The sequence below is a fragment of the Lepidothrix coronata genome, unplaced genomic scaffold (genome assembly GCF_001604755.1).
Source record: "Lepidothrix coronata isolate B3197 unplaced genomic scaffold, Lepidothrix_coronata-1.0 Scaffold32, whole genome shotgun sequence".
NCBI lineage: Eukaryota > Metazoa > Chordata > Aves > Passeriformes > Pipridae > Lepidothrix > Lepidothrix coronata.
In genome coordinates, this window is record NW_016690212.1 from 4,988,556 (window position 1) to 5,013,288 (window position 24,733).

General features: G+C 37.4%; 1 protein-coding gene across 3 annotated transcripts in view; it reads left to right on the forward strand.

Annotated features, from left to right (window-relative positions):
* ATXN7L1 (ataxin 7 like 1) overlaps positions 1 to 24,733 on the forward strand; it is a 115,362-nt gene that overhangs the window by 20,175 nt on the left and 70,454 nt on the right. For all 3 annotated transcript variants that reach the window (XM_017811509.1, XM_017811514.1, XM_017811510.1), the window contains exon 3: positions 19,586 to 19,690. In XM_017811509.1, coding sequence (XP_017666998.1) covers positions 19,586 to 19,690 — 105 coding nt within the window. The remainder of the gene's footprint in view (positions 1 to 19,585; positions 19,691 to 24,733) is intronic.

The following is a 24,733-nucleotide window of genomic DNA, read 5'->3' on the forward strand; positions in this document are numbered from 1 at the left end:
AATGAAATGCAATTCCAATGTGTAAAATAACAGTTGACAATAGAACTGGAAAAAATAGTCCTGTGCTATTTACATATTTTAAATATTTAATCTAAATATTTAATTTTTTTTTAAATTAGATTTGTTAAATATTAAGAAATATTCACCTGGGAGGAATGCTTTAATTAGTTTGTTGGGTTTTTTTTGGATAGGGTATCCTTTTGCTGGAATTTTAGCAGAGATGATTTTATTCACAGTTTCATCAGCGGTTTTGCAACAAGTTTGACATTTTGTAACGCTCTGTTTCCACAGAGGAATAAATCCTTGTAAGGTTATTGAAACACGCAGTTGTAAAGCACTTGGAATGTAAACAGTGATTGTGAGCTAGCTGTGAGTATATTATTTTAATAAGAATTGGGGCATGTTTTGATAATTAACTGAGCATGAATAATTACTAGTGATTTTTATAGTATTATAATTTCTTTTTCATGATTACTCTCTCTTTCTTCTTTTTTTTTTTTTCCTTTCTTTGCAAGGGGAATTGTCATTTGTCAATTTCTGGTAGCTACCCTGTTGAGACCAAACCAAAATAAATGGATTGTGAATGGCCAAGTGGCCAGCTTCTGAACTCTAAGTGGTAGATAGTTGCAATATTCTGCTTGCTATAAAATATAACTCTGAGATGAAACTCAGTATTCCCACTTTATGTACGTGGAGGTATAGACAAAAACTTTGAATCCAGGGATCTTACTTATGCCCATGTTTTCTATTGGAAATGTCTTTCAGTATACACACTGAAGTGTATTGCTGTTGAATTTAATAGCCAATGGTTGTGAGAGTGTTAGCTCTAAAATTCAACTGGTACAGGAAATAGAAACTGCTTCCTCTTTATCACTTCCATGAAAGTGATAAAGAAATAGCAAGTAGTAATTAGCAAGTTCTAATTTGTGTTTATGAAGAGTTTAGGATGATACAGTCAGGAAGAAAAAAACCAACTGTTTTTTCACTAATATTAAACTATGTTGAAAAAATGTGGTAATATTACAAGATTTTTAGTAGCTAAAATGCTGATGCAAGTATCCTTCAACTATTGCAAATATAGGTAAAGTAGGTAGAGTGATAAAGCTATTAAATAATTTTTAAAGAAACTCATTAAATCAGTAAAGAATTTTATAGGTAAGGTGTCCAGACTGCCGTGACTCCATTGTACCATCATGCAGTAACTATGCATCAGAGTAACTTACTCAGAGTATGTGCTTCCCTATAGTTAACTGCTTTATTTTTAACAGCTCTTGGAGGCTTTTTACAGTGCAGAAACATGTTGTTATAATAAAAATTTAAAGTTCCGTTTTATAAACTACAAGATTCTTGACTCTTTAATGCTTGCAATTAAGAGACAAATTTTAAACAGAGTCAAATAACCACATTCTAGGTATCAAATGAAGTACTGCACTTGAACTGGGAGGCTTTAAAGAACAAATGAAGTATGAAACTGGGTTTAGGAATCCTCTGTCTATGACAGAAGCTTTGGAGATGCTTTAACATTGTGTAAGGAAGTGTATTCTGGACTTAAGAGTTTTCCTTAGGCTGAAGCTTTCTATGATGAATGCTTGGGGAGAAAAAAAAAAAAGGACTGTTCAACCTTTGTGCTCTGATAACTACAGAATATCCTTTTGGTTGGAAAGTTGGTGGAAAAAATATTTACGATCATCTTGAAAACAAGATGGTATTTAATTGCAGAATAGTTGGATAGATCATTTACAGAAGCTTTATTAACGTTAGCAAGTGGTGTCTGCCTTTCAGATACAGAGTTCAACAAAACTCACATGTCTATCAAACAGGAGATTGGGAAGCAAAGTGCACATTTTTAACTTGGAGGTTTTGTGAGTGATAACTCCAAATATGCACTTTACAGATATATATGGTCATTCCTTGTGCTGTGCTGAGTAGGGTATTAGTGCATTCTGCATTTTTTCTGTACTCAGTTATTTGGTTTCCAAAGAATTTCACAGACTCTTTTGGTTAGAATAATGATTCTGTTTGGTGTTATATTAATTTGTCCTTCATTAAGTCCATTCACCATGGTAATCTCTCACCCAACTGCTGGCAAGATCTCTGAGGCAGGTACCTTCCAGAGCTCTGGTGCTGCAACAGCGTGCACAGTGCAGTCCTGTGCTGAGGTGTGTTGCGTTCCTCAAAATGCACATGTACCTCTTCATGCTGAAGCAGCCTCAGCTCACGCAGGCAGCTCCAGAGTTTGCCTCTGATCCGCAACTGGGAGAACATGCAAACAATTTTCAGTGGACAGATGTTCACTCGCATGGCTGCTGTACCATATTCAGGCTATTTTCTGGTTGAGTTTTTTTTTTCAGAAGCTGAATTTTGTTGAACTCAGTCTTTTGGAAAAGTAGTAATACCAGTGGTTTTTTTCCAGATGAAATGCTGTGATAGGAATTAGCTGTCACTTACACCATTGTAATTATCACATAAACTTGCAGATGATTTGTTAACATTTATTCACAGATACATAATAATGGATATACTTCTTTTCTTGTGTGATGCTTTTTGTTAGTAAATTTCAAAGTGTTTAATTAGGAGTTACAATATACATAATTCTTCCTTATGGACAGGGAAAGACACTAAGACTTCAAGAAATTTGGCTAAAAGTAGGGGATGAAGGAATGCAGGGTTTGAGTCCTCCTTTGTCCACTGTCCTGTCTGTTGGATTATGCAGTAGTTAGTAGCAGCCCTCCAAGGACCCTTACTGTTACTGCTAGTAAATGGGGGTAAGGTTTGTTCCTTGTAATAATGTGGAGGATATTTTTGTCTAATGGAATTGGTGAAAAGGTTTCCTAGGTGGTGTCTGTCCGTGGATCTTGATGACCTTTCATTGCTTTGTGATGCTGGACTGTACCCTAAATGCATGAGACAAGGCAGTGTATTTTTGCTTCTCTATCTCCTTTTTCTTCTGTCCATTCAAGGCACTATCACTGCTAAAGCCAGATATGTGCCGGAGAACTGAGAGTGTCTCTGAAAAGCTGTGTCTTGAACTCTATCTAGGAAACCTCTTGTTCCAATGACCCTACAATTAGATAAGTCATGGAGTACTAGAGGGCACAGCAGACTTGAAGAAAAATGTGGATTCTAAACACATGAAGAATCAGTCTTTAAACAGAACTGGTTTGTTTTTTTGGTTTTATTTGGGTTTTTTTGGGGTTTTTGGTTGATATTTTTTTAACTGTTGAAGAGCTAGCACAAGACTATAATACTGGATGGAATAAATTAGTAACTGCTTCCCTACACTCCAATCCTCAGAAATAAATGAACAATTGCTTTGCTACACCCGAATCCTCAGAACAGTATAATGCTGGAGGGGAGATTCCTCCTGAGCAAAGTTGACAGGCATCAGACTGCAGCATAAGAAGTGTTAAGTGGTCTGCTCATGTCAGTGAGCTGTTAGGTGGATGAGATTAATCTGGGAAGCTGAGTGTTGGTGAAAGCATTGCTGCTGGGACCAGGTCGTGTCAGAAAATGTTGTTGTTGGCCTTTTGCACATTCATACCAAGAACCTGAGACAGTCACTGAGCAGACCCATTTTTAGCAGCTTTCTTTGTATGTGATCTTAGGATGTTCTTAGCATCCCAGTAAAAATGTCTGAGCCCTTCATATTCTAATTTCAGTCAGATGTCAGCAGCAGTGAAGCTGCAGTGTACCTGCTGCAAGGAGACAGAACTTGGGGCTGCACTGAGAAGCAGGTTCACTGCCTTCATGATCAAATGGCTCAGAAACATTCTTTTTTGGTCAGTGTAGCACAGCTCGATTCAGCCTGCTTTTTCTTAATTACATTCAGTGGTTTTCCTTTAAAGAGAAAGACTTCTCAAGCCTCAGAAATGCTACTTTGTGGTATTTGAGTTAACCCCCTGAAGTACCAACCAAGTGCTAGGTGAGTCATTGATGCTGCCAAATAGTAGAAAATGATCTACTCTTGTGAAGAACAGTGAACTGGAAAGATCCTTGTAGTAGTCATGTACTTAAGATTTGAAATTAGGAAAAACTGTTATCTTTCCCAATTTCGAGTAGTTTATTTCACAAAAGCTGCCTTTTTCTCCTGTCCTGGAAACAAACGAAGCAGCTCCAGAGATGTCTGAAGCTTTTCCAAGTCTCTGCTTGAGAAGATGAAAATGAAATTGTTGCACTGGTTTTGTTTGTTAGATAGTGAGAATTACATATATGCAGGTCAGAATATGACATGTGCAGTATTCAGTGTGGCAGAAATTGAAGCAGAACAATAACGTGATTGAACTAATAAACTGCTTCTTTCTTTCATTAAAAGGAAAGAACCTCATTAATAGCTTTTATTATATTAGTGTGTATGCCTTTGAGTGACTATTAAACCAATGATTTGTCTTATGAGTAGGTACTGTGCAACATAACAATTGCAGGGTTTTTTTGAGAGATACAAGTAACATTGCTTTTCATTTCTGTCTTTTGCAGCATCAGTACTACTAGGTGGGCAAATTTCCTTAGACTTGCTCTGTAAATTTTCTGAAAGTCTTCATAACTGAAATACTGGAATATTTCAGAGGGGAAATACTCAGAGTTTCTTCTGTTCATTTTTTAGTTGATAAAAACTTCTCACATTTTTTAAGGCCTTTTTTTGCTTGATGTAGCATAAAAAAAAAAATAATTCCTTTTTCTCTCATCTAATGGCAGCAAATCTCATAAGCGTGTCTTGCTAGTGGAGTTTGCTCCTTCACAGGGTAATCGCTTTGTTTTGCGGTTTTAAACTGTGGTTGATCCTGCACCTTTGACAAACTGTTTGTAGCACTCCTGGAAGAAGGAGGGAACAGGAAGGAAAGGAATATCTCTGAATGCAGTGTGTATGTATGCTTTAGGATGTTCATATTGAAGATTTGAGGGACACTTTAGTGGCATACAGACTTGTATTGACCTGAGCCTTTCCATGACCATGTTTTTCTCTAAGGATTGTGTCTCTTGGAGGTAAGAACCCACCCTGAGGTGTGCAGCAGACTCTTATCATGAACTCAATCTAACAAAACTGTGCTTTTTATCTCCTAGAATGGGGAAGAGACTACTGTACTAGCACACAGTGCTGTGTTACCAGACTAGTTTGTACATAATGTGTTGAACCAGTAGGAGCATATTCCTATCCTGAGAAATGTTTGTGGTGTGCACGTAAGTGTACTATATAAATCTCAGTGTAAGAGCTGATGATGTATGTGTGCTTTTTCAGACAGTACAAGTATTTGACTGATTGCACTTGCAAGGATAATTATTCCCTTGAGAGCAGAATTCTTAAAACGAGAGCTATTTTCTGGAGTTGTATGTTAGTGGAACTAAAGGCTGCTTCAATCTATAGGCATTTTTTAACTGTTTTGTCGAAGTGGCCTTGGGATAGAGTTTTTATGTTCGGACTTTGGTTAGAAAGCTTCTCATTCATCTCATATCCTGTTATCCGTTAATAATTTTTCTCATATATTTTTCTTTGGCATACAGTCCTCTAACTGCAAAAAAGCCACAATTGAACACTTTAGGCAGTACCTTGATCTGCACACCAACAAGAAAGATAATGAAATCCATTTCACTTGTAACTATTTGAAGGAAAAAGATCATATTACTGAAAGTCCATCTGAAAGTAACTTTTCAGAGAGTTGAGATACATGAGAGGCAATATTCCTGGAGAGAGGTGCTATTATAGGTGTAGGAGGCAATGCAGAAAAAGCTCAGAGAGTTGGTATAAGAATTATTTATGTCCTTTTAGACAGTACATTTAGACAATACATTGCCACTTAATATCCAGCTATTGATTAAGAAAGAGCGGACACATTCCATTTTGGGTGAGAAGAGGGTTAAATTAAAAGATGTTCTTGCCCTTGGCTTTGGTTGTAGGGGGAAGTGAAGTAACACTCAATAAGATACTTAGCATTTTGTAAAATGACATAGGTGAGATTAGAGATTTTATTTTTCTCAGTGTTTTTTAGCTCATTTACTCATCATTTTTCCTGCTATAAAAATTAGTCATATTCTGAGAAATATTTTTCTGATGATGCTATCTTTATTGTTAAACTTTTCTGATAATAAGAATAATAATCTTGTTATTAAAATGCTGGTCTAGAAAGCTGTGAAAAATTCTTTTTTGTAAGACTTTTTTTAACCCTTAGTAACTTACGTTCTTACTCAAAAAAGTAGCATTTCTGTAAAGAATGCACAACAGAAGTTTTATTTGAAAATGTCAACAAAGAAGAATATTTGCTGCAGTTATAAATGCCACTTAGATATGAAAATGCTCTTTTAAACACTATTAAGGCTCCTTTAATATATCAGTGATAGCATCTCAATTATCACACACCACTTCTAAAACACAGTGAAAGTTATCTTATTCCTTGCTTGTTCTATTGTCATAGTGAGGTCCCAGCCAAAATGAAGGGCCCTATTGTGGCCACAGTGTATGGACAAATAGTAAGAGAACACTGAAAGGCTGCAATCTAAACAGGCAGGGCAGACAAAGAGCATATTATCCTGATTTTAGAGATGGGATACTGAGGCACAGAAAAATCTAATCAGAGTCATGCAAGAATGTTGTTTGGGAGCCAGGAATTAAGCCAGCTCTCTCCTTCAGTCCAGTTGTACTGCCTTAAACCAGAGTCGCTCTTCTGCAGAAGATAATACAGCTTTGCAGGCTGTCGTGTGAGTGCCAGTTGTGTCTTGCTGAGTGTTTATGAAGGAAACACCAGTTGTAGGATTAAAGTCTTGTTTCATGGCAGTCTGCACAGAAGAAAAAGGAGAGAAGGGTTTTTTCAGCCATAGGATTTTTCTCCTGAGAACTGTTTTACTGCATAGACAACATCTTTTTGTTAGTGTGCATTGGCAAGAAAATAAAAGAAGAAAACCTGCAATCCTTATAGTGTTTCATTACTAGCACTCCAAATTATGGAATTATTAAAAGTATTTCAAATTCATTGTATTTAAAAGATTACTGTCTTTTTGCTGAACATTCAGTAGTCCCTAATATGACTATTAGTAGTCCCTAATACGATGTATTCAGTGTTTCCTTACATTAAAAAAGATAAAAGAAAATATCAGTAAATATCAGAGAAGTTATTTTTCTTTCAAACTTTATTTTTCATATCACTAATATTTGATCACTTAATATAAGATTATTGAAGCTATGGTTTTAGCAAATGGGGAAAAGTAAGGAAAAACCACTTTAGTACTCATCCTGACCCACTGTAAAGATGATGTGTAGCCTAGAGGTACTGTTGTTTAGTTTACAGATGAGTTTTTAATTTATTTTGATTCTTAGTATTTATTTTGACTTGCACAAGGGAAAGCTTCAAGTCTTTACACTAAGTCCATGTTGAAACCGTGCTGTTTTGAAATCAGGTAGTAGCATACCTACCTCACTAGTAAATACTTATGGATTATAGTGAACCCTTAGGATTATTGTGGTGTGGAGGAAGCAACCCTTGTTGGTTGACAAAGAAAGAATAATTGACATTAGTTTATGCTATCTTCTCACTTCTTCATCCAGGAAGGCATGTAAGAACCAAATAAATTTCTCGGGTCACTCTGGCTGTTCCTCAGCCATTCTAATAACCTCACAAGAGCTCATTTTGTTCTTTGAGGTAGTCAGCTAACAGTTGTCAACTAAATTTGAACATTAAAAAATATCTGCAAGATTTGGTTTGGAGTAGAGGAAGATCTGCATTTTCTCCATTTCTCTGCATTTTCTTTTTAAAAGTCTTAATTGGTGAAATAAGGAGGAAATGTCTTGTGTACATAGAACAGGTTCTTGGAATAGATGTTGCTGATGGTCCTGCTGCAGTAGTGCATACCACTCTCCTATGTGAGACCAAGTATTTTTAACTTTGTCAGGTTGTCCTAACAGGCTTGGAAAACTAGTCTTCAAAGTCTTCTGTATACAAAGTCAGGAGGGGGCTGATAACAGTTGTAGCTCTCCCCTAGTTTCATGTCATGCCAGTAAGATTGTACTTGGTGAATATGTTATGTTACTACTAAGCTGAAGTTAAGCATGTGTCAACCTTTTTAAACACTCTCCACCTTTCTTACTTAGCAAACTAAGGTTTACTGCTCATGTTAAGTGTAGCACCAAACAGGATCAAACTAAGTGCTGACCAAGAAGCTCAGGAAGATCAGTCTTGTAACAAAAGGAACGGGGAAGCCTTTTACTGCCAAGATGTGAAGAGAAGCAGCAGATTACTATGCAGGGTGCAAGTGTTAGCAGTGTTCTTCTAACTGAATCTGTCTTCAGAGAGCAAGATTCAGGCAGATCAGGTGTGCTGGTACCCATCAATAACCTGCAGTAATACAGGCTCCGTAACAAACCACCATATCTTGTATAATGACAACTTCCTGAAAAAATAGTTGTTCTCTGTTTCCATAAAGTAGGTATGTTTTCCCATCTCTCAAGCAGAGCTGTCTCCTTCGAATTCTGCAGGTTTTAGTTTGAAAGACCGGAAAAGCCTTTTTTCCAATCCCTTATTCGCTTTGTTGACTGTATTGGTGTCAGTCTTGGCAGTCTTGGAAATCACCTATGCTTGAGTGGATAGTACAGCTATAGAAGTATGAAGTAGACAGCCTTCATCACAGATAAAAGGGAAGAAGTTTCCCTTTAGCATTCTGGGCCAGACTCTTGGTGCCAGACTATCAGAAAGTTAGATCTATGGTAGGACTGTTTGAATGGCCTGTCTTTCCAGCAAAACATTCCCTAATTGTTACCCTTACTGTGTTTTGACATTTGGGTCTGGATGGACTAATATAATGGAATTTTCAGGACACTAATGACTTGCAGAAGTCCAGTATGCTTTTCTGAAACTCATTTCTGTCTCAGGCTCCAACAAGGGTTGCTCCCTCCACAAATGAAGGACAGTACCACCAAACTATTGCCCTGCAGCAATCATCAGCTGTTCTGATGCCAAAGGTGAAAGTTGAGAAGGGGTCCCAGGTACACTCTGCATACCCTGTATACTTCTGTAGCTTGGAAATACTGTAGAAAAAATTCAAAGATTACATATATCAACCAGCATTTGATATCTCCAGATCTTTACCTTACTGCTTCTGCAAGACCAGTACATTCATGATGTTTCCTTGCCTCTTTAGTTTATTTGGCTGTGTGTCAGAAAGCTTAACCATCTTCTAGCAGGAAAGTCAAAAGCTGAAACGCTGTGTATTTCTGTGAGTTACTGTAGTTAACTCACAGATGACATCTCTTCTTGTGTCAAGGTGTGTTTTCCTGGCAGAGAAGCTCTCAGAGTCTACCTGCTGCAGAAAGTGTGGATGTGGTAGAACCCTCTAACTGCTGCTAAAGGTCAAACGTCTAATTCTGGAGAGCCATGCATCAATCTGAGCTGAAATTTAGTGCCATCATCCATGAAGGGTACTACTTGTGCTGACAAATCTCATTTGCAGCGAGACTTCTCTTGATACATGTTTGAGGATGAAAGGATTGTTCTGTTGCTATATAGTGGTTTGTGGAGACTCTCTAGTCAAGGTGCCTGACATTCACTTTGAATTATGAGGGAAATGAAGCTGATTTCCAGCCATTCATTCCCTTATGTCTTCCTGTGGGAAGTTGAGAAATCAGGAGTCTGATAATCTTACTGCACAGTCTCTAACCTTTGTATGCACACCTGTGTGCAGCCATGCTCACTCTCCAAGGTTTTTGATAGTGATATGTGTGAGATCTGAGAGAAATCCACTATTTCTGCAGGATTAGAAAGTGTCCTCATCAGATTTTTGCCACACTGTCCATACTCAGGAGTTTAGGGAAGTTTTGCTAATATGTTCTACACAGCGGATGTCACCTCTGCTTCTGGTTATGGGGTGCATAGTCTGGATCTTTATAAATAATGTGTCTTTTTTTCCTTGCCCCCAGTAATTTAATTTTTGCAGCCATTTAACACCACTGTTGCTGTCTTGAAGATTTCCAGACATAAGCAAGATGAAATTTGTAGCTGAAGGTGATATCTTTAGTTAGACTAACTGTAGCTGGTAGGGAAAATAGAGACATTTGGGGGCACACATCTCCTTGAAGCCCAAAAGCCAGATCTAACTGTTAACCTGTTGGTCTATTTAAAGACACTGTCTGCATTTACATGACTCTTCTAGCTTGTTTTTGAACACATGAAAAGCCTATTTCTTCCTTGTATTTTGCTTACCTAGTTTTTTGAGGCATGTTTTTTATCTGATTTGTGGAGGATTCGTTTTGGGAATTTTTTTCTTTCGTTTCTGTCTTTGGATCCCTTAACATGTTTAACCCTTAATATTTTACAACATAACAGGATTTTTTTCTGGGTATTGACTTTGTACAGTTTTACAATAGTAGACTTTGTAAGTTGTTGCTCTAGTTCCTAGAATATGTTGTTAGATGTAAAAAGAGAGGCAACTCAAAATCCAATTTCATGAGAAGGAAGCTGCATAGTGCAATCTAATAATTAAAGAAACACATAAGACTGGTTAACAATTGTGTAGACAATAGTTTGATGTTGCAGGAATTGTTACAATTGCCTTGTGTTCATGTTACAATTACACTTACCTACTGAAAACTAAATACTACGTAATGGAATGATGCCCGTTTCAATTACAAACATGGGGCTTATTTCCTGTCACCCTGCTAAACTCTATTTTGTCTTGCTTTGGAGCCTTGTTCCTTTCTCCAAATTCTTCCATGTAGACTTGCAAGAGAAGGGCCAGTGCCAGGCATTATGAAGTTGGTGAATGGTCTGTCTTTGCTCTAGCAGGTCCTCTTCAGGGCCATCCCCTGTCACTCCAGCCCTGGGATGCAGCCTCTAAATGCAAATGTTCATTAAAATTCATTAATATATTTTAGCAACTTTAATGTTTGAATTTGCCCTTAGTTTAAACAGATGATAAAAAAGCAAAAAGAAAGTTATTAACCAAATTTCCCATAACCATCCAAGCAGACCTCAGTGGTCTATAACCTCCTCTCTTATATGTGCACTGGTTTCTCAGTACCTGCACCCTTCATGTCTGAAATGGGAAGGCTCTTTACTTGAAGGACAGGCAGGAAAGCCAGTGTGTTCAGAAACTGAAAAGATAAAAATTACCCTGTCTGATTATATTGCACAAAATAATTGAAAAGTTAAATTGCATAATGGGAATCTGGTTTTAGAGATTAGTTCAGTAATCTGAAGTGTTAGAAACCTAAAGAATTCTGTGAAAGGAGATGATAAGCTTGTGGTGGTTGGACCCTAGGTGGAGGCAAGTAACCACCAAAGCTGTTATATCACTTCCCTCCTCAGCTGAGGGAGAGAAAATATAACAAAAGTTTCATGAGTTGAGGTAAGTACAGGGAGAGATCAGTCACCAATTACTGTCACGGTCAAAACAGAGTTGACTTAGGGAAATTAGTTGAATTTATTACCAGTCGAAATTAGAGCAGGATAGTGAGAAGTAAAGCAAATCCTAAAACCACCTTTCCCTCACCCTTCCCTACTTCCCAGGCTTAACTTTATTCCCAGTTCTCTACCTTCTCCCTGCCCACCCAGGGAATGGGTGTTATGGTCAGTTCTTCACATGTTTCTGCTGCTACTTGTTCCTCAGGTAGGGGAGTCCTTCCCTTGCTCCAGTGTGGGGTCCCTCCCACAGGAGATAGTCCTCCATGAACCTCTCCAACATGAGTCCTTCCCACAGGCTACACTCCTTCACTGCTCCAGTGTGGGTCCCCTTCCGTGGTGTGCAGTCCTTCAAGAACAGGATGTTCTAGTGTGGGTCCCCTATGGCGTCACAAGTTATGCCAGCAAACCTGCTCTGGTGTGGGCTCTTCTTTCCATGGGTATGCAGGTCCTGCTAGGAGCCTGCTCCAGTGTGGGTTTCCCAGAGGGTCACAACCTTCTTTTGGGCATCCACCTGCTCCAGCATGGGGTCCTCCACGGGCTGCAGGTGGATCTCTGGACCACTGTGGACCTCCATGGTGAGGCAGGCTGTCCCCTTGCAGCCCATGATCTTCAACACGTGCTGCAGGGGAATCTCAGCTCTAGTGCCTGGAGCACCTCCTCCCCCTCCTTCTTCACTGACCTTTGTGTCTGCAGGGTTGTTTCTCACACATTTTCTTACCTCTGTTCTCTGGCCACAGTTACTTCTGTGCAGTGGGTTTTTATTTTTCCTTCTTAAATATGTTATTACAAAGGCATTACTACCACTGCTGGTGGGCTCAGCCTTGGCCCCTGGCGGGTCTGTCTTGGAACCAGCTGGCATTAGCTCTGTTGGACACTGTGATAGCATCTGGCAGCTTCTCAGAGAAGCCACCTCTGTAGCCCCACCCTCCACCGCCCCTGCTACCAAAACCTTGCCACACAAACCTATTACAATGCTTCTGAATGTTTTTATATGTCACAAATTAATGAATGTGTTTACTGCTATCTTTAACTGAGAGGCAAGTAACCTTAGTTTTACAAGACTTCTCTTTGAGCCAAGTGTCTTCCTTTAATATTGCAAAGATACCTCTGTGACAGATTTCAGTGTAAGCTAGAGATGCACGGCTGCTCCACAGTGGTTTTAACTGGTCTTGGTCCTCCTGCTGTCCAGTTCTGGGCTCTGCATTTCCTTCTCCTCACACCAGCGATAGCATTTATCAGGTTCCGCAGGGGAGCAGCTTATGGAATTAAATGGTCTGAAAACATTTTCCTGTTTTGTTCTGTCCTTCTTTGTAGTACTTTGCTCCTGATTTAGAGTTGTCTTGAACTTGAGTCCTTGTATAATCAGTTAATTGATGGTAAAAGCACAAGGGAGGGATAGGAATGTGAAGCTTGGAGTCCAAAAGGACTGTATGGATGGATAACTTTGATCAGTTTAAATTCTAATTTGTGTACAGAAAGTGAAATAAAGACTCCATAAGCAGATGAACTATCTTGTGCCTACTCCAGGAGCTAAAGGACCATGTGCCTTCATATAGGAAGTTTTAAGAAAGTTTTCCAAGGAGAAAAAACTTACATGAGCTACTGTCTTATCCTCTAGATTCCTTAAAGAAGTGGAAAGCTGAGATTTCTTGGTGTCACAGGTATGCAGCATACTTTCTGACCTGTGAGTTTGGGGTTTTCTCTTCCAGTATTCTTGTGATACATTAATCTGGTAGCCCAGGCAATTCTGGTCCTATATTGTCTAATTACTTTAGACTGGGATGGCAAGTAACCTATATAAATTACATAAAAGTCTTCAGAATTGTAGAAGAAAGGCTGTCGCATTTTCACACGGTGATTTCTTTTTTCTTTTTTATTGATCTGTAGTGTCTTATGCAGAATAGTAAAGTCAGTGTTGTGTAGCTTACTTTATTAATCCCTTCCCAACACAGGTTGTTACAAAAGATATGCCAGTATGGTTAATTCACAATATTTGTTTAGATGACTAGTTCCCAATTATGAACTTTTTGGTTTTTCTTTTTTTTGTGGGTCTTTGGGAATGGAAGGCACCACTTACATCTTCAGTATGGTTTCATAATGCCTAGATAAGGCAGTGTAGTACAAAGTTTTTCTGTGTCATTGGGGGTAGTATTTATTGTATAAACTATAATTAATGAACTATTCCCAGCATTCTCTAGGACTGCCAGTATCCTTATGATTGCTCTAATCTGGGAGGCAGCATACCATTCAACCATACAGGACTGATTTAAAGGTATCATGACCTTGACTCCTTACCCCACTGACACTTAAGTCTATTTGCTGCTTTTTCTGGTTTTTTTTCTTTGTCACTGTCGTGTTTCATTTATTATTGCTGTTGCTGAAAATGCTAGTATTTGTTGTCTTCTCATTGATTTTTCTTCTCGCTTGACTTTTTAGCATGTAGAATCTTTCAATTCCTTGCATAAACATCCAAAGGACATCAGTCAGTACTTAGGACAGTTCTGTTTGGTCCTATGTTAGTTATGTCGTGCATATTTTAATTTTTATTTTTTCCTCAATTTCATGATTACTTTAGCCATTACTTGCATTTTTCCATCAAAAAGAAATGAGTTTGAGCATTACTTTGTGGTTCTGACCCTGAAGTTAGCCACAATTTGAACAGGGTCTGGGAGTAAATGACATCCAGCAATCTCTTTCCACCTAAATTATTCTGTGATTGATTGCAACTGTGACTCTGACATTTTCAGGAGTAAAATGCAATTTATATTGGCTAACTAATTACTGAAGCAACTTACTGGTTTCTGCATAAGAAAGGAAAACTAAAGGAAAACTGCACTCGGGGGACAATAAGCTGATGTTAAGTGGAAAGAGTATGACATTCATTTCTATGATAAGACTAACCTCTCTATGCAAGCGTGCTTAACTGCTGTTTGAGTAATACCTGAAGATGTCTTTTTATTGTTACAGTTTCAAGTTTCAATTCACCATTCAAATTACTTAGTTTTTTAAGTAATCTAATGCACTGAAAGGTTTTGTAGATTCCTCCAGTTTTTGAATGATGTACAGATTTGTCACTTCTGTGGAACAAGAGGGAAATATTGGGTACATTTCTAGACATCAAGTTTAAAAATCTGTAGCTCCAGGAGCGGGAGGAACCACACAGATTTTTTTTTTGTCCATTACCATTTTTGCCATTGCCTTTTTCTTTTTTCTTTTTCACCTTCTCTGTTAGTTTTTAACCAATATGTCTTGAATAGTCTTTGGCTCCCGGCTCCTCCCTCCTCATCTCTCTCCTGGCACGTAAACATCACTAATATTTTTCCAAGCAGGCTTTCTGCATATATTTAGTGGAGAAACAGATATATAAGTGAATGTTTAAAGTGTGTATAATTTATAGCAAAAGATGATAATTAAAAACTTGATTTCCCATGCAATGTTGTGAGGTCTTACTGTTTGACAACCTTAATTCCGCAGTGGAAGAATGTTTTAGATTATTTCTAACTTGTGTTTTATTATACAGTGGGATGTAAATGATTAGATAATAATAGAGGAGGAACTTCATATAAGTCACCTGCCTTTGATTGTTACTAAAAATAATTTCTTTCTGTGTGTTATTGGAGAAGATAAAAAGTCATATCTGACACCTGCATTTTTGTGTTTGTGCCACAATTTGCAGAACCAACATTTTCTATTGTTTCTATGGTATTTGTGGTTTTGGTGCACATTTCACCAAGCTGATGTCTTACAAAACTATGTCATATGGCTACAGCTGTCTTTTTATTTGCAAATGTTAGTAATATAAAAACTACAAGGAGAAGTTGTATTTATTTTTTAAGTGCCATAGCAAAGTATACACAAAGTAATATTTTGTTTAAGATTTTAATCTAGGAAAGTAATATTTCCAACAGTCGGCATTCACTGTCTCAGATTTCCACCTATCTCGCATATTTTTCATATGGTTTGGTATCCTATTAGTTCAACAGCTCATCTTCAAGCAGGGCTTTTGTTGTCGTATGGTATCAACTGACACGGCTGGGCAAGAGATTTCATTCTGAGGGGATGACGATTCAGTCCTGCGAGGAGTGGGATATGTGTAGATAGCACTTCTGAAGAGTGTGTGGGTACTGAAAAACAAGTTATCAATTCTTTCTTGCTGTCAGGAGCCTACTTTGAATCTATTGGAAGTATCTTCCAGTAAAATGAGGTAACTGTGAGGGGGGCTCTGGACTGCTTTTACCCAGCGAAAGGGCTGGGCAGCCCTTTCTGTCTCGGGCTTGTGTCTATCTGTATTTACACATAGGGAACAAAGAGGTCACAGGCTCAGGGAGAGCTCACCATGCCAGTGTGGGATGAGTCATGCCATCCATGGTCACTATGTTTCACTTTTAGGGAGGAATGCAGTTTTTGGTAGAAAATAAATACTCTTTGCAGTTACTTTTCTGTCCCTCCTGTTCTCTTTGTACTTTGAAAACTATTTCAGTATTATTTGATAGTCACTCACCTTATTCACTGATTATAGCCTATCTTCTTTAGTGGTCTTTTTCCACGAAGTCTTTCCTGAGCTAGCTTTAGAGACACAAGTTTTCGTTCCCCAAAATTAGTCCTTCCTGAAAAGCTTATCACCATTGCTTCTGCCTAAGCAGGCAGGGAGGTGTGATTGTAGCCTTTAGAAGATAATTTTTTGTTTGGAGAGGCCATTGTCTTTTTTGCTGCACACAGGAGGTGTAAATTGTCAAATGACTGTAATCTGATCTAAGAATGATACCAGCATCCAGAATAATCCTTCAGTCCTGGTCACTTTGAGTAGGACATGGGAGCATTGAACTATTCTTATTTAAAACAGAAAAACGTGTATAAAAACATATATAGTTGTTTATATTTTCTACTTTCTTTTTAATTTCAAACGTTCCTTGCTTTATTCATTGTAAATTCTCTGATCTGGATTGCTTTAGTAATATTATTACATCCAATAATGTGTATCCCCAGTTGGAATTTGTACTGAGACAATATTAATACTTCATGCAATTTCAATTAAAAAGTAATTTATATATCGCTGTGTGTGCTTACAAATCATGAGTTTAATCATGAAAACAGGCTTGTGCCAATCTTGTTAACATCGATGAACTAGGAGAGGTAGTTGAATCTGTTTGGGCTTGCTGAATTTTCCTCTGTTAAAAACCCCTGCATAGTGAGATTTTTAAGGAATCTTAAAAATCTAAAAGTTAGTGTTTAGTTTAAGCTTTTACCTGTTCTGATTCAATAATAACAGTATATTTGTGTGCTGTGATTCTTATTTCCAACCCATGAACTTGTGTCCTTGAGATTCATGGATTATTTTAAGTGGATTTTTGAGAGGGGGTTAATAACTTCAGTTCATATCAGAAAACTCCCATTTACAGTAGATGTTTGCATCTCCACTGAGCTCTTTCTGGGCAGCTGCAAAATGAGAAAACTGCCAAAGTGCTGTTTCAGGATGTCACTTACTCTATGTCTGTGCATCCTTTTGATGCTGTGTTTCTCACAACAGCATTTTGATGTGTTCTTCTAGACATCAGTGCATATCAACCTCTGCCGCCACAGTATGATAAAAGCTCAGATTTTATCCAGTGCTCTTTTCCCGTTGGGTGCAGTGGTGTTTGCCAGGGTTGTGGAGTGAGCTCACAGATACCAGGACATTTCCTTCACTGCTCTGTCATCTTGGTGGTGCCTGGTGAAAACACAGATGGTTCTGTGATCCTCTGAACTAACCTGATTCCTTATTCCACCTATGTACTTTAATAGATTTCTCCAGTATTAATACCTTATGTTTTTTTAAGTTATTCCCTGCAGACAGACTTCATAAAAACTCAGACAGACCCAGCCAGATGTTAGATGCCTCAGAGCTGGGCATATTTTAAAGGCTGGGATACAGAGCTGTGAAGGTTAAATGAACCTAAGGAATTCCAATTGGAAAAAAATAGTGACTTTTGTGTTTGCAAAGGGCAGAGTCTGTATGTTTTCATAAGAAGATTGTCACTGGACTATTCAAACAACAGGAAAAAAAAAAAGTATTTTAAGTTGTTGAGATGTTTTAACCATTTTTGAAATATTTCATAATTGTAATTAAATGCATGTTTTTGAGCTGAGACTTTTTGTCAAGTCATATCCAGAAGAAATACTCCTTTCTGTGGAGTTTGCAGTGCTATTAGTGGAAATCTGTAGGTTCCGATCAAAACTATTCAGCTAAGAATTGCCAATGTAAAGTGATTTTTAAGATCACTGACTTATCACATTAAAACAAGAAATAAAATAAACAGGCAAGTTGTAGTGCCTGCATAGTTTTGTTTATTTGTTCTATCAGTAAGGAGGATTTGAATTAATCTAATTTTGCAGTTTTAGCTTCATTAGTACTTACACTACACCAAAGGAGTTTACACCTCACCAGTGGTGTTCTTTTAAATTTAAGCTGAATGTGTTGACTGCATTCATCTGGCTGTGCTGTATTTAAAGGCTTGGTTAGTCCAAGACCAGCACTGCAAAGGGGTCATGACTGGTTAACCTTTGAACTGGATTTCACAGCCTGATATGAGCAGTAACAGAGAGAAGGTTTTGGTTTTCAGGGGATAAAGGAACGATTCGTATCATATCGTACTGTGAAATACCCGCAGGTTGGTGGGGCTGGTTTGTGCCCAAGAGTGCTTGAACGAGCCTCTTTGGATCTGCTTGTGGTACTGCCTGAATTACTGTGAGAGGGATGTCTTGTTCCTCCGGGTTTCCAGGGACTGAAGACACTTTTCACTTCATCCTGCGAACAACTGCCATCATGAGCAGTGATGTTACCTACAGTGGTACAGGCCACAGCAGAATTGCTTATAAAAATAGCTCTAGGGCCAAAATGATTGCTTTGGTTAAGAACTAATGAAATAAGGTACCTGCTTGAGTCAGTTTTTGAAAGGAATCACTGTTTTTTAGAAATACACAATGTACTGGAGAAGCAGGATTTAGTTGTTGATATTCATCAATCACAGCTGCTGTTGTACATGTTTGTCTTTACAGAGGGTCTTCTCACTTTTCCTCATGTTTAAAAGGCGGCAGGTTGATGTTTCAATCTGTCGGAAGCTGCATTTGCAAGTCCTGTAATGGATTTCAAATGCTACTGAATAACACTGGAATGCAATTTTACAACATCTTTAAATAAAGATGTCACTGCCCTGTCTTGAGAGGTAGTGTGATCTGTGGGGCCGATATTTGTCACGGGGTTACTAATGCAGCAACACCTTCATTAACAACACTGGACATGGAGACATGATCCCACTGAAGTGCATAAAAGTGACTGGAGTTTCCGCCCTCTAAGCCAAGCTGTGGTGGATGAGTATGTGTGCTTGTTCTTAAGTTATAGCAATGCAGAGTGAAACAGGTTACCTCACTTGTAATGTTAGAGCTCTGAGGCCTTCAATTAGTAGTTTAAGCCCATTTTGCTCTGTTTGTAATGGCTTAAGAATGCATGTATTGCACTCTGTGTTTCAGCTGAGGGACAACTGCCTGTCATTGTCTGACTGAACCCATCTTTGGATTTCATGAAATTCCTCATACCATCACCCGAGAAATACCTCATTAACCAACTTTGTCTCTTCCCGGAGTATTTGTTGGGGACAAACAACAGGGCATTGGAACTAGAGAAGGGCATTTGCACAGAATCAGAAATTTCATGTCATGTTATGAACTTCCTGACTGTATTTTAAGCTGTAGGATCCTTGACCTTGATTACTATAACTAGCTTTTAAGCAGGAGCCTTTCTCTAGCAATTTGTGGTCAAGCTTGGAATATTGTAACATGGAGCATAACTTATGCAACTTGTTTCCTAAAAGGATCTTTAGGTAGAGATTTTTAAAAACATACTGCTTTACTGTTTGAGCAGTTGACCAATACAGAAATGCTTATTCCACTTCTTGGCAGTGAGTGTTAAGACAAAGGTGTTGCAGCCTGTGTTCTGACTCAGACTGAGGGATAAGACTGCAGCATTAGTACAGGACCTTGAGACCCAGAAGAGGGGAAAAAAAAATCTCTTTAAGATTCTTTAGTAAGAAGCTCTTATGGAGCAATGTATAAATTTGCTTTGTATAAATTAATATAACAGTAATGGCCCTACAGTATTTTCAATTTTTTTTCTTAATATATATTTAAAGCACAATTTCTAATTCTTGTATATATTTTTAACTTTCCCACAGATATGCACTTATTTGGCCATTATCCAGCTCATGATGATTTCTATCTTGTAGTGTGCAATATCTGCAATCAGGTAGTCAAGCCACAGGTTTTCCAGTCACACTGCGGTAAGTGCATGTTTTCTTTCCTGAATTACAGTGCCAAACTGGCTTATGGGTCTCTTAAGAATCATTGCATACGATCATGACAGAGGCATTGCAGATAGACTTTTCTGGTTATCTTGTGTTCTTTCCACAGAAAATACCAGCAATGCCTTCAAACAAGCGTATTTCCTGTAGAGGAAGTTAAATTAGTTGTTCTAGAAGCTGAGCTTTTCACATTGAACTTGTTATACTAAATTAACCTACTACAACAAATAAATCCTGTTAGTTAGATACTAGCTAGGCTAAAACTATTATGACCTAACATTGGATTGTCTTTTATCAAAGCTGCAAAGTGAGGTCTGTGATACTGACCTACATTAACTAGAAGTTGGATGTTATGGATTGTTTTCTGATGGGATTTATCCATAGCTACATATAGGGTTTATTTTTATATTTATCATAGGGTTTAGTTTTTTACGTAATTGGCATTTTGAGTCACGTTTCTTAAATTAATATTTTTCAAGAGAATCTTGAGAAGCAGCAGAAATATGCAGATGTTTATTTTTGAATTAGTATGACAACAGTGAGATGACAATTTTGATGCTGAGTATTTGCAAACAAAATTACTCCAGTTAGAAATTTTTGGTATTGATTAACAAACTACTTTCAATTATTTCTGAAAAACTTCATCCCAAAGTCTGGTTTATTTATTACTTATCCCATGGTTTATTTGTTATTTGTTCAGTGATTTGTTTCTGTGGTGATTTTTTTTGTTGCTTTATTATTTTTTTAAAGGATTGCAAAATGTGACTGGAATAGCTAGCTTTGCATGAGGTTTAATCAAATTTAGTTTAATCAAAATAATTTGAAGGTGATTGCATAATAATGAAAGGCAGCTAATACTGAGGATGGAATCAATTAAATACATTAAAGAAAAAAAAGCCCAGCGAGATTTTCCTTGCCTGCATATAAGAAGTAAACTTCACAAATCATACGCCCCTCTCTGTCTTCTTGACAGCAAAGCAACTCAGTAAGGGGAAAATGTAAGTGGGATGGACAGAAAAGAAGTTTATTTACTTTTAAAGATGTATTACCAAAATACTTCCTTGCGTTTGTATGGATGCACTGCTGACAACCAACCAGGAGCAGCTGCATTCATGTTGTGAGGCAGTTGTATGACTCGCCACCAGCTTTGACCTAGATTGAAATAATTGTGGAAAAATGGTAATAGTGAAATATCCAGTGAATAAGAAAAGATCTAAAAGTATTACTATAGGATGAGAAGGGCTTATTAATTTAATGGTGGGGGCAGGTGTTGATTTTACTGTTTCAAGAAGCCATCCTACTGTTTTTATTTTATTTTTCAAAATTTTGTTCTTACCCATGGTCTTATGGTTCTTTTTTGCCCAGCTTATGATTCTTTCAGTGACAGAAAAGCTGCTCTGGACGTGGTCATAGGTAGAGAGGGTACCATAAACATTGAACTGTGCATCAGTAAATGATGTGCTGCAGAACAGAAGAACCCGTGTAACACCTTGCTGTTGCCTTCCGTAGTTGTGCTCTTTCCTGGACATGGCCTGGTTTGGGGAACAGTATGAAAGTTGGTCCTGTTTTCATGTAGTAGGCATATGGAACGATGTTACCTCTAGATGAGAGTAAATTGCTCCATGTTAGAAAGGACCTTCTGAGCTCTTTGTAAGTAACGAGTTGTCATCCATGTTAGTGTATTGCCCGTAAACTGCAAAGATCCTGTGAGTTGTTGTCTTTTTTTCTTTTTCTCTTTTCTCCATTACTCCATTATTTATACAATTTCTTTTTACTTCATCTTCATTATAGCAATCTTGTTACACTGGATGATTGAATGTTTAGTTCTGAATTGCTTGTCTTAAGAGCCTAAGGTCAATAAAGACTTGAAAAAAAAAATAGACTCTATTAAAAAAAAAAAAGGAAAATACTGAAAATAATTGACCAAAGGTGTTACCTCTTGAAGATTGTACTTAATCTAGTCAGACTTGTTTCAGGAAAGATGTACAGGAATATTGCTGAAATGCCTGTGAAAGAGCTTTAAATATATAGATAAATTATTTTGTTTTAAAGAAAAAACAGTAAAGGTGATGTACTAAAACCATATAAAAGAAGTTTTAGAAGATAGAAGGTTTCTTGGAGGTCTTGAGAATGACTGTAAAATAACTAATAGTTTATTTTCAAAAAATTAATCTGTTAAAGGTACTACCTGTTGTATGTGTGAAATGCATCTACTAACATATAGCTGTTTTCATAAGAAATAAGATCTAAAGAAGATGTTATTAAGAAATAAGATCTAACACGTAGATATTATTAATTGATCTGTAGTTGCATTGTCTGATTAGAAAATTATAAAAAATCTATTAGAAAATATATCAATCATGAGCTGCTTGTGGCTGAATAGTCTCTCACTGTATATGTGATGATATCAACAGTCCATTGAGAAAGGTCTGGAGAAATCTTCGTTTGAGACATTGATTCTGGCTGCACAGGGCTCTTCTGTGAAGCAGGAATATTTAATTTTCTCTTTTATTTAGACTATTATCATCTTTGAACACAATCAATTTGGTGGATCAGATTTTCTTTAACTAGTTAGAGCATGCAGCAGTATATCTGTAAATTCAGGGATGCTGAGCATGTCTGTCAGTAGGCTTTGAGGTGTTTAGACTGTCATATTTACCATGAAGTGCATTATTATAAATGTCTTGAATTGCAGCTTCAAAGTTGTAACACGGGCAATGGAATGAGAAAGCATTAGAAGCCACTACTGGTTTTTTGGCTCTTGTGGGCTGTGTCATGGGGAGTCTTTATTGCTACTGACAAGGTCTTGTAGAGATCTATCCCAGAATTTCCCACAAAGTGTGGTTTGTTGCTAATATCCCTGGTAAGATCCTGTCCATATTCTCAGTAAGGAATTAGGTCCATGCCAGACACATGCTTTATGTTTTTAGTTCCCTGCATTGTAACTTGAAGGTCTTGGCTTTGGAGCAACATTGGAATGCTTAGTTTAGCAAACGTTTTTGTAACACTTCTCTTGAGCCGTTGCTGGCATTTGCCTTTCTCTGGAGTGTAAGAAGACCCACTGTTTCATTTACCTCTGATTTCAGACATGTGGCAACCATCCTTGGCTCTGGGAAGTTGTGAAGATTATAGAGGCAGATGTTATTTAACTTTCAAGGGTTTGATTCCTGGGATATCAAGCAGAAAATGAGAAAAATCTGGTTGCGGTTCAGGGTATTTTTAATGGGAGGCAATACATCACACAACCTTAGACAGTAGAAATCCGGAAGGTAAAAGTAGAGATCTGGCTAATTAGAAGCCTGGCTTGCTGGACTTGAGAATATATGTAGTGAATGCAATGTAAAGCTCAGTGTTGCAAGGTAGTATATGTGTTCTAGCCCCTAAGTCAGAGAAATACTGAATTATTTGAAGAGCAGTTTCACATTCTTGTATCTGTGGGATAAACATTTATATCCGTTTGTAAGGATTAAACCATTCATGTACATATGACATAAGCCCACTTGAAATAGTCTTGCTGTTATAGGCTACTGGATAAACCATGTATATCAAATAATTTCTTGAGGTCATTCAGTATTATTGTGCACTTAGAAAGTAGTATAACATAAAGTCATCAACAACAGCACTGAAATATGGTTGTTTGCCTTTGAAGCTCTTTTCTTTTAGTAACCTCTTGCCGTGGTTCAATATCTTAGATTTATTTTTTTTTGATGTGCAAACATGTAGTTGTATTTATTCCTCCACAAAGTCGTTTGAAATGAGAAGTCAGTCTGGTTATACAACTTGGAGCATTTTTAACTATATTTAACATGTCAGGAATTTTAGTTTTGATTTTTAACAAATTTTAATTTGTTCCCAAGTGCCAACCTCAGTGAAGATACAGAGCACTTCTTGGGGCACCAAAATATGGTACCGTAGTACAATATTAAAGTATAATAATGTTCTTCCTGTTTGTTTAGGTTTTTTTCTCCAACACATCTGTTTTCTACAGATTTTTTGGTTGGCAACCAATACTGAGCTCTGTCCATAGGACTTCTGCTAACTCTAATTCTGTGTCATCATTAAATACTTGTTAAGATGGCACCTGTATGATCTTCCAAGACACATTTCCATTTTCCTTTGGCCGCAGAAAGAGTAAAGTTTCATATTCTTCTATTGCATTGTTCTTTACTAGACCGAAGAGCATCAGGTACAGTTCTGGTTATTTTTATTAATGTTTTGTACAGTAATAGTCTTGTTAACTTTGGTCTTTCCCTGTTAAAAGGAAAACCTCTCATAAAAGGTAGTTCTGTCATAGTGAAGATCAAGCAGTGTACATACAGAAAGCTTGTCAGAACATCTTGGCTTTTACTTTTAATGTGAGGAAATAAATTAATGAAGGGAAAGTGTTAAAAATAAAGAATAAAGTTGGGGGAAGAGGTGAATTAGCCAACTTAAATAATGCAGCTTGATTAAACAATAATGGCAGTATAACCATCAAAGCAAGTTTCCAAATGTGCTCTGGAACAATTTCCAAAACTGTGGATGGTATTTTAATGAACTGAATAGTTAAGATCCCCATTTGATGAAGTTGTAGCATACAGAGGAAACCAGTTCTGCTTCGTCAAGGAGAAATGACCATGAAGACCTCTTCTTTTGCTAATCTCGTTTTTGGAGGCTCATTGTTATCTATCCTGCCTGTCTCTAAGGTTCTCTTAACAGGCTTCTAATTAAGAAATTTTTATCCCTTAAGAAAAAAAGAATAAAAACCCTGCACTTGATTTTCATTAGTTCTGAGTTATAAATCCTTGGGTTGGCATCTTCATGTCCTCATGAAAGTTGCAAAAGGATATTTCCTTTTTATCCTTCTGTTTGGCTGTATAAGTGTCATTTAAAAGAAAAACAAACTAGAAAGTAATGGAGTACTGAAGAATATAAATAAATTATTTTCCATATCATAATTATTTTCCTAAGAGAGGTTATATATTTTGAATTACTCAGACTAGCTATTTTACATTGTGCCAGTTGTGCGTTACAATTTGATGA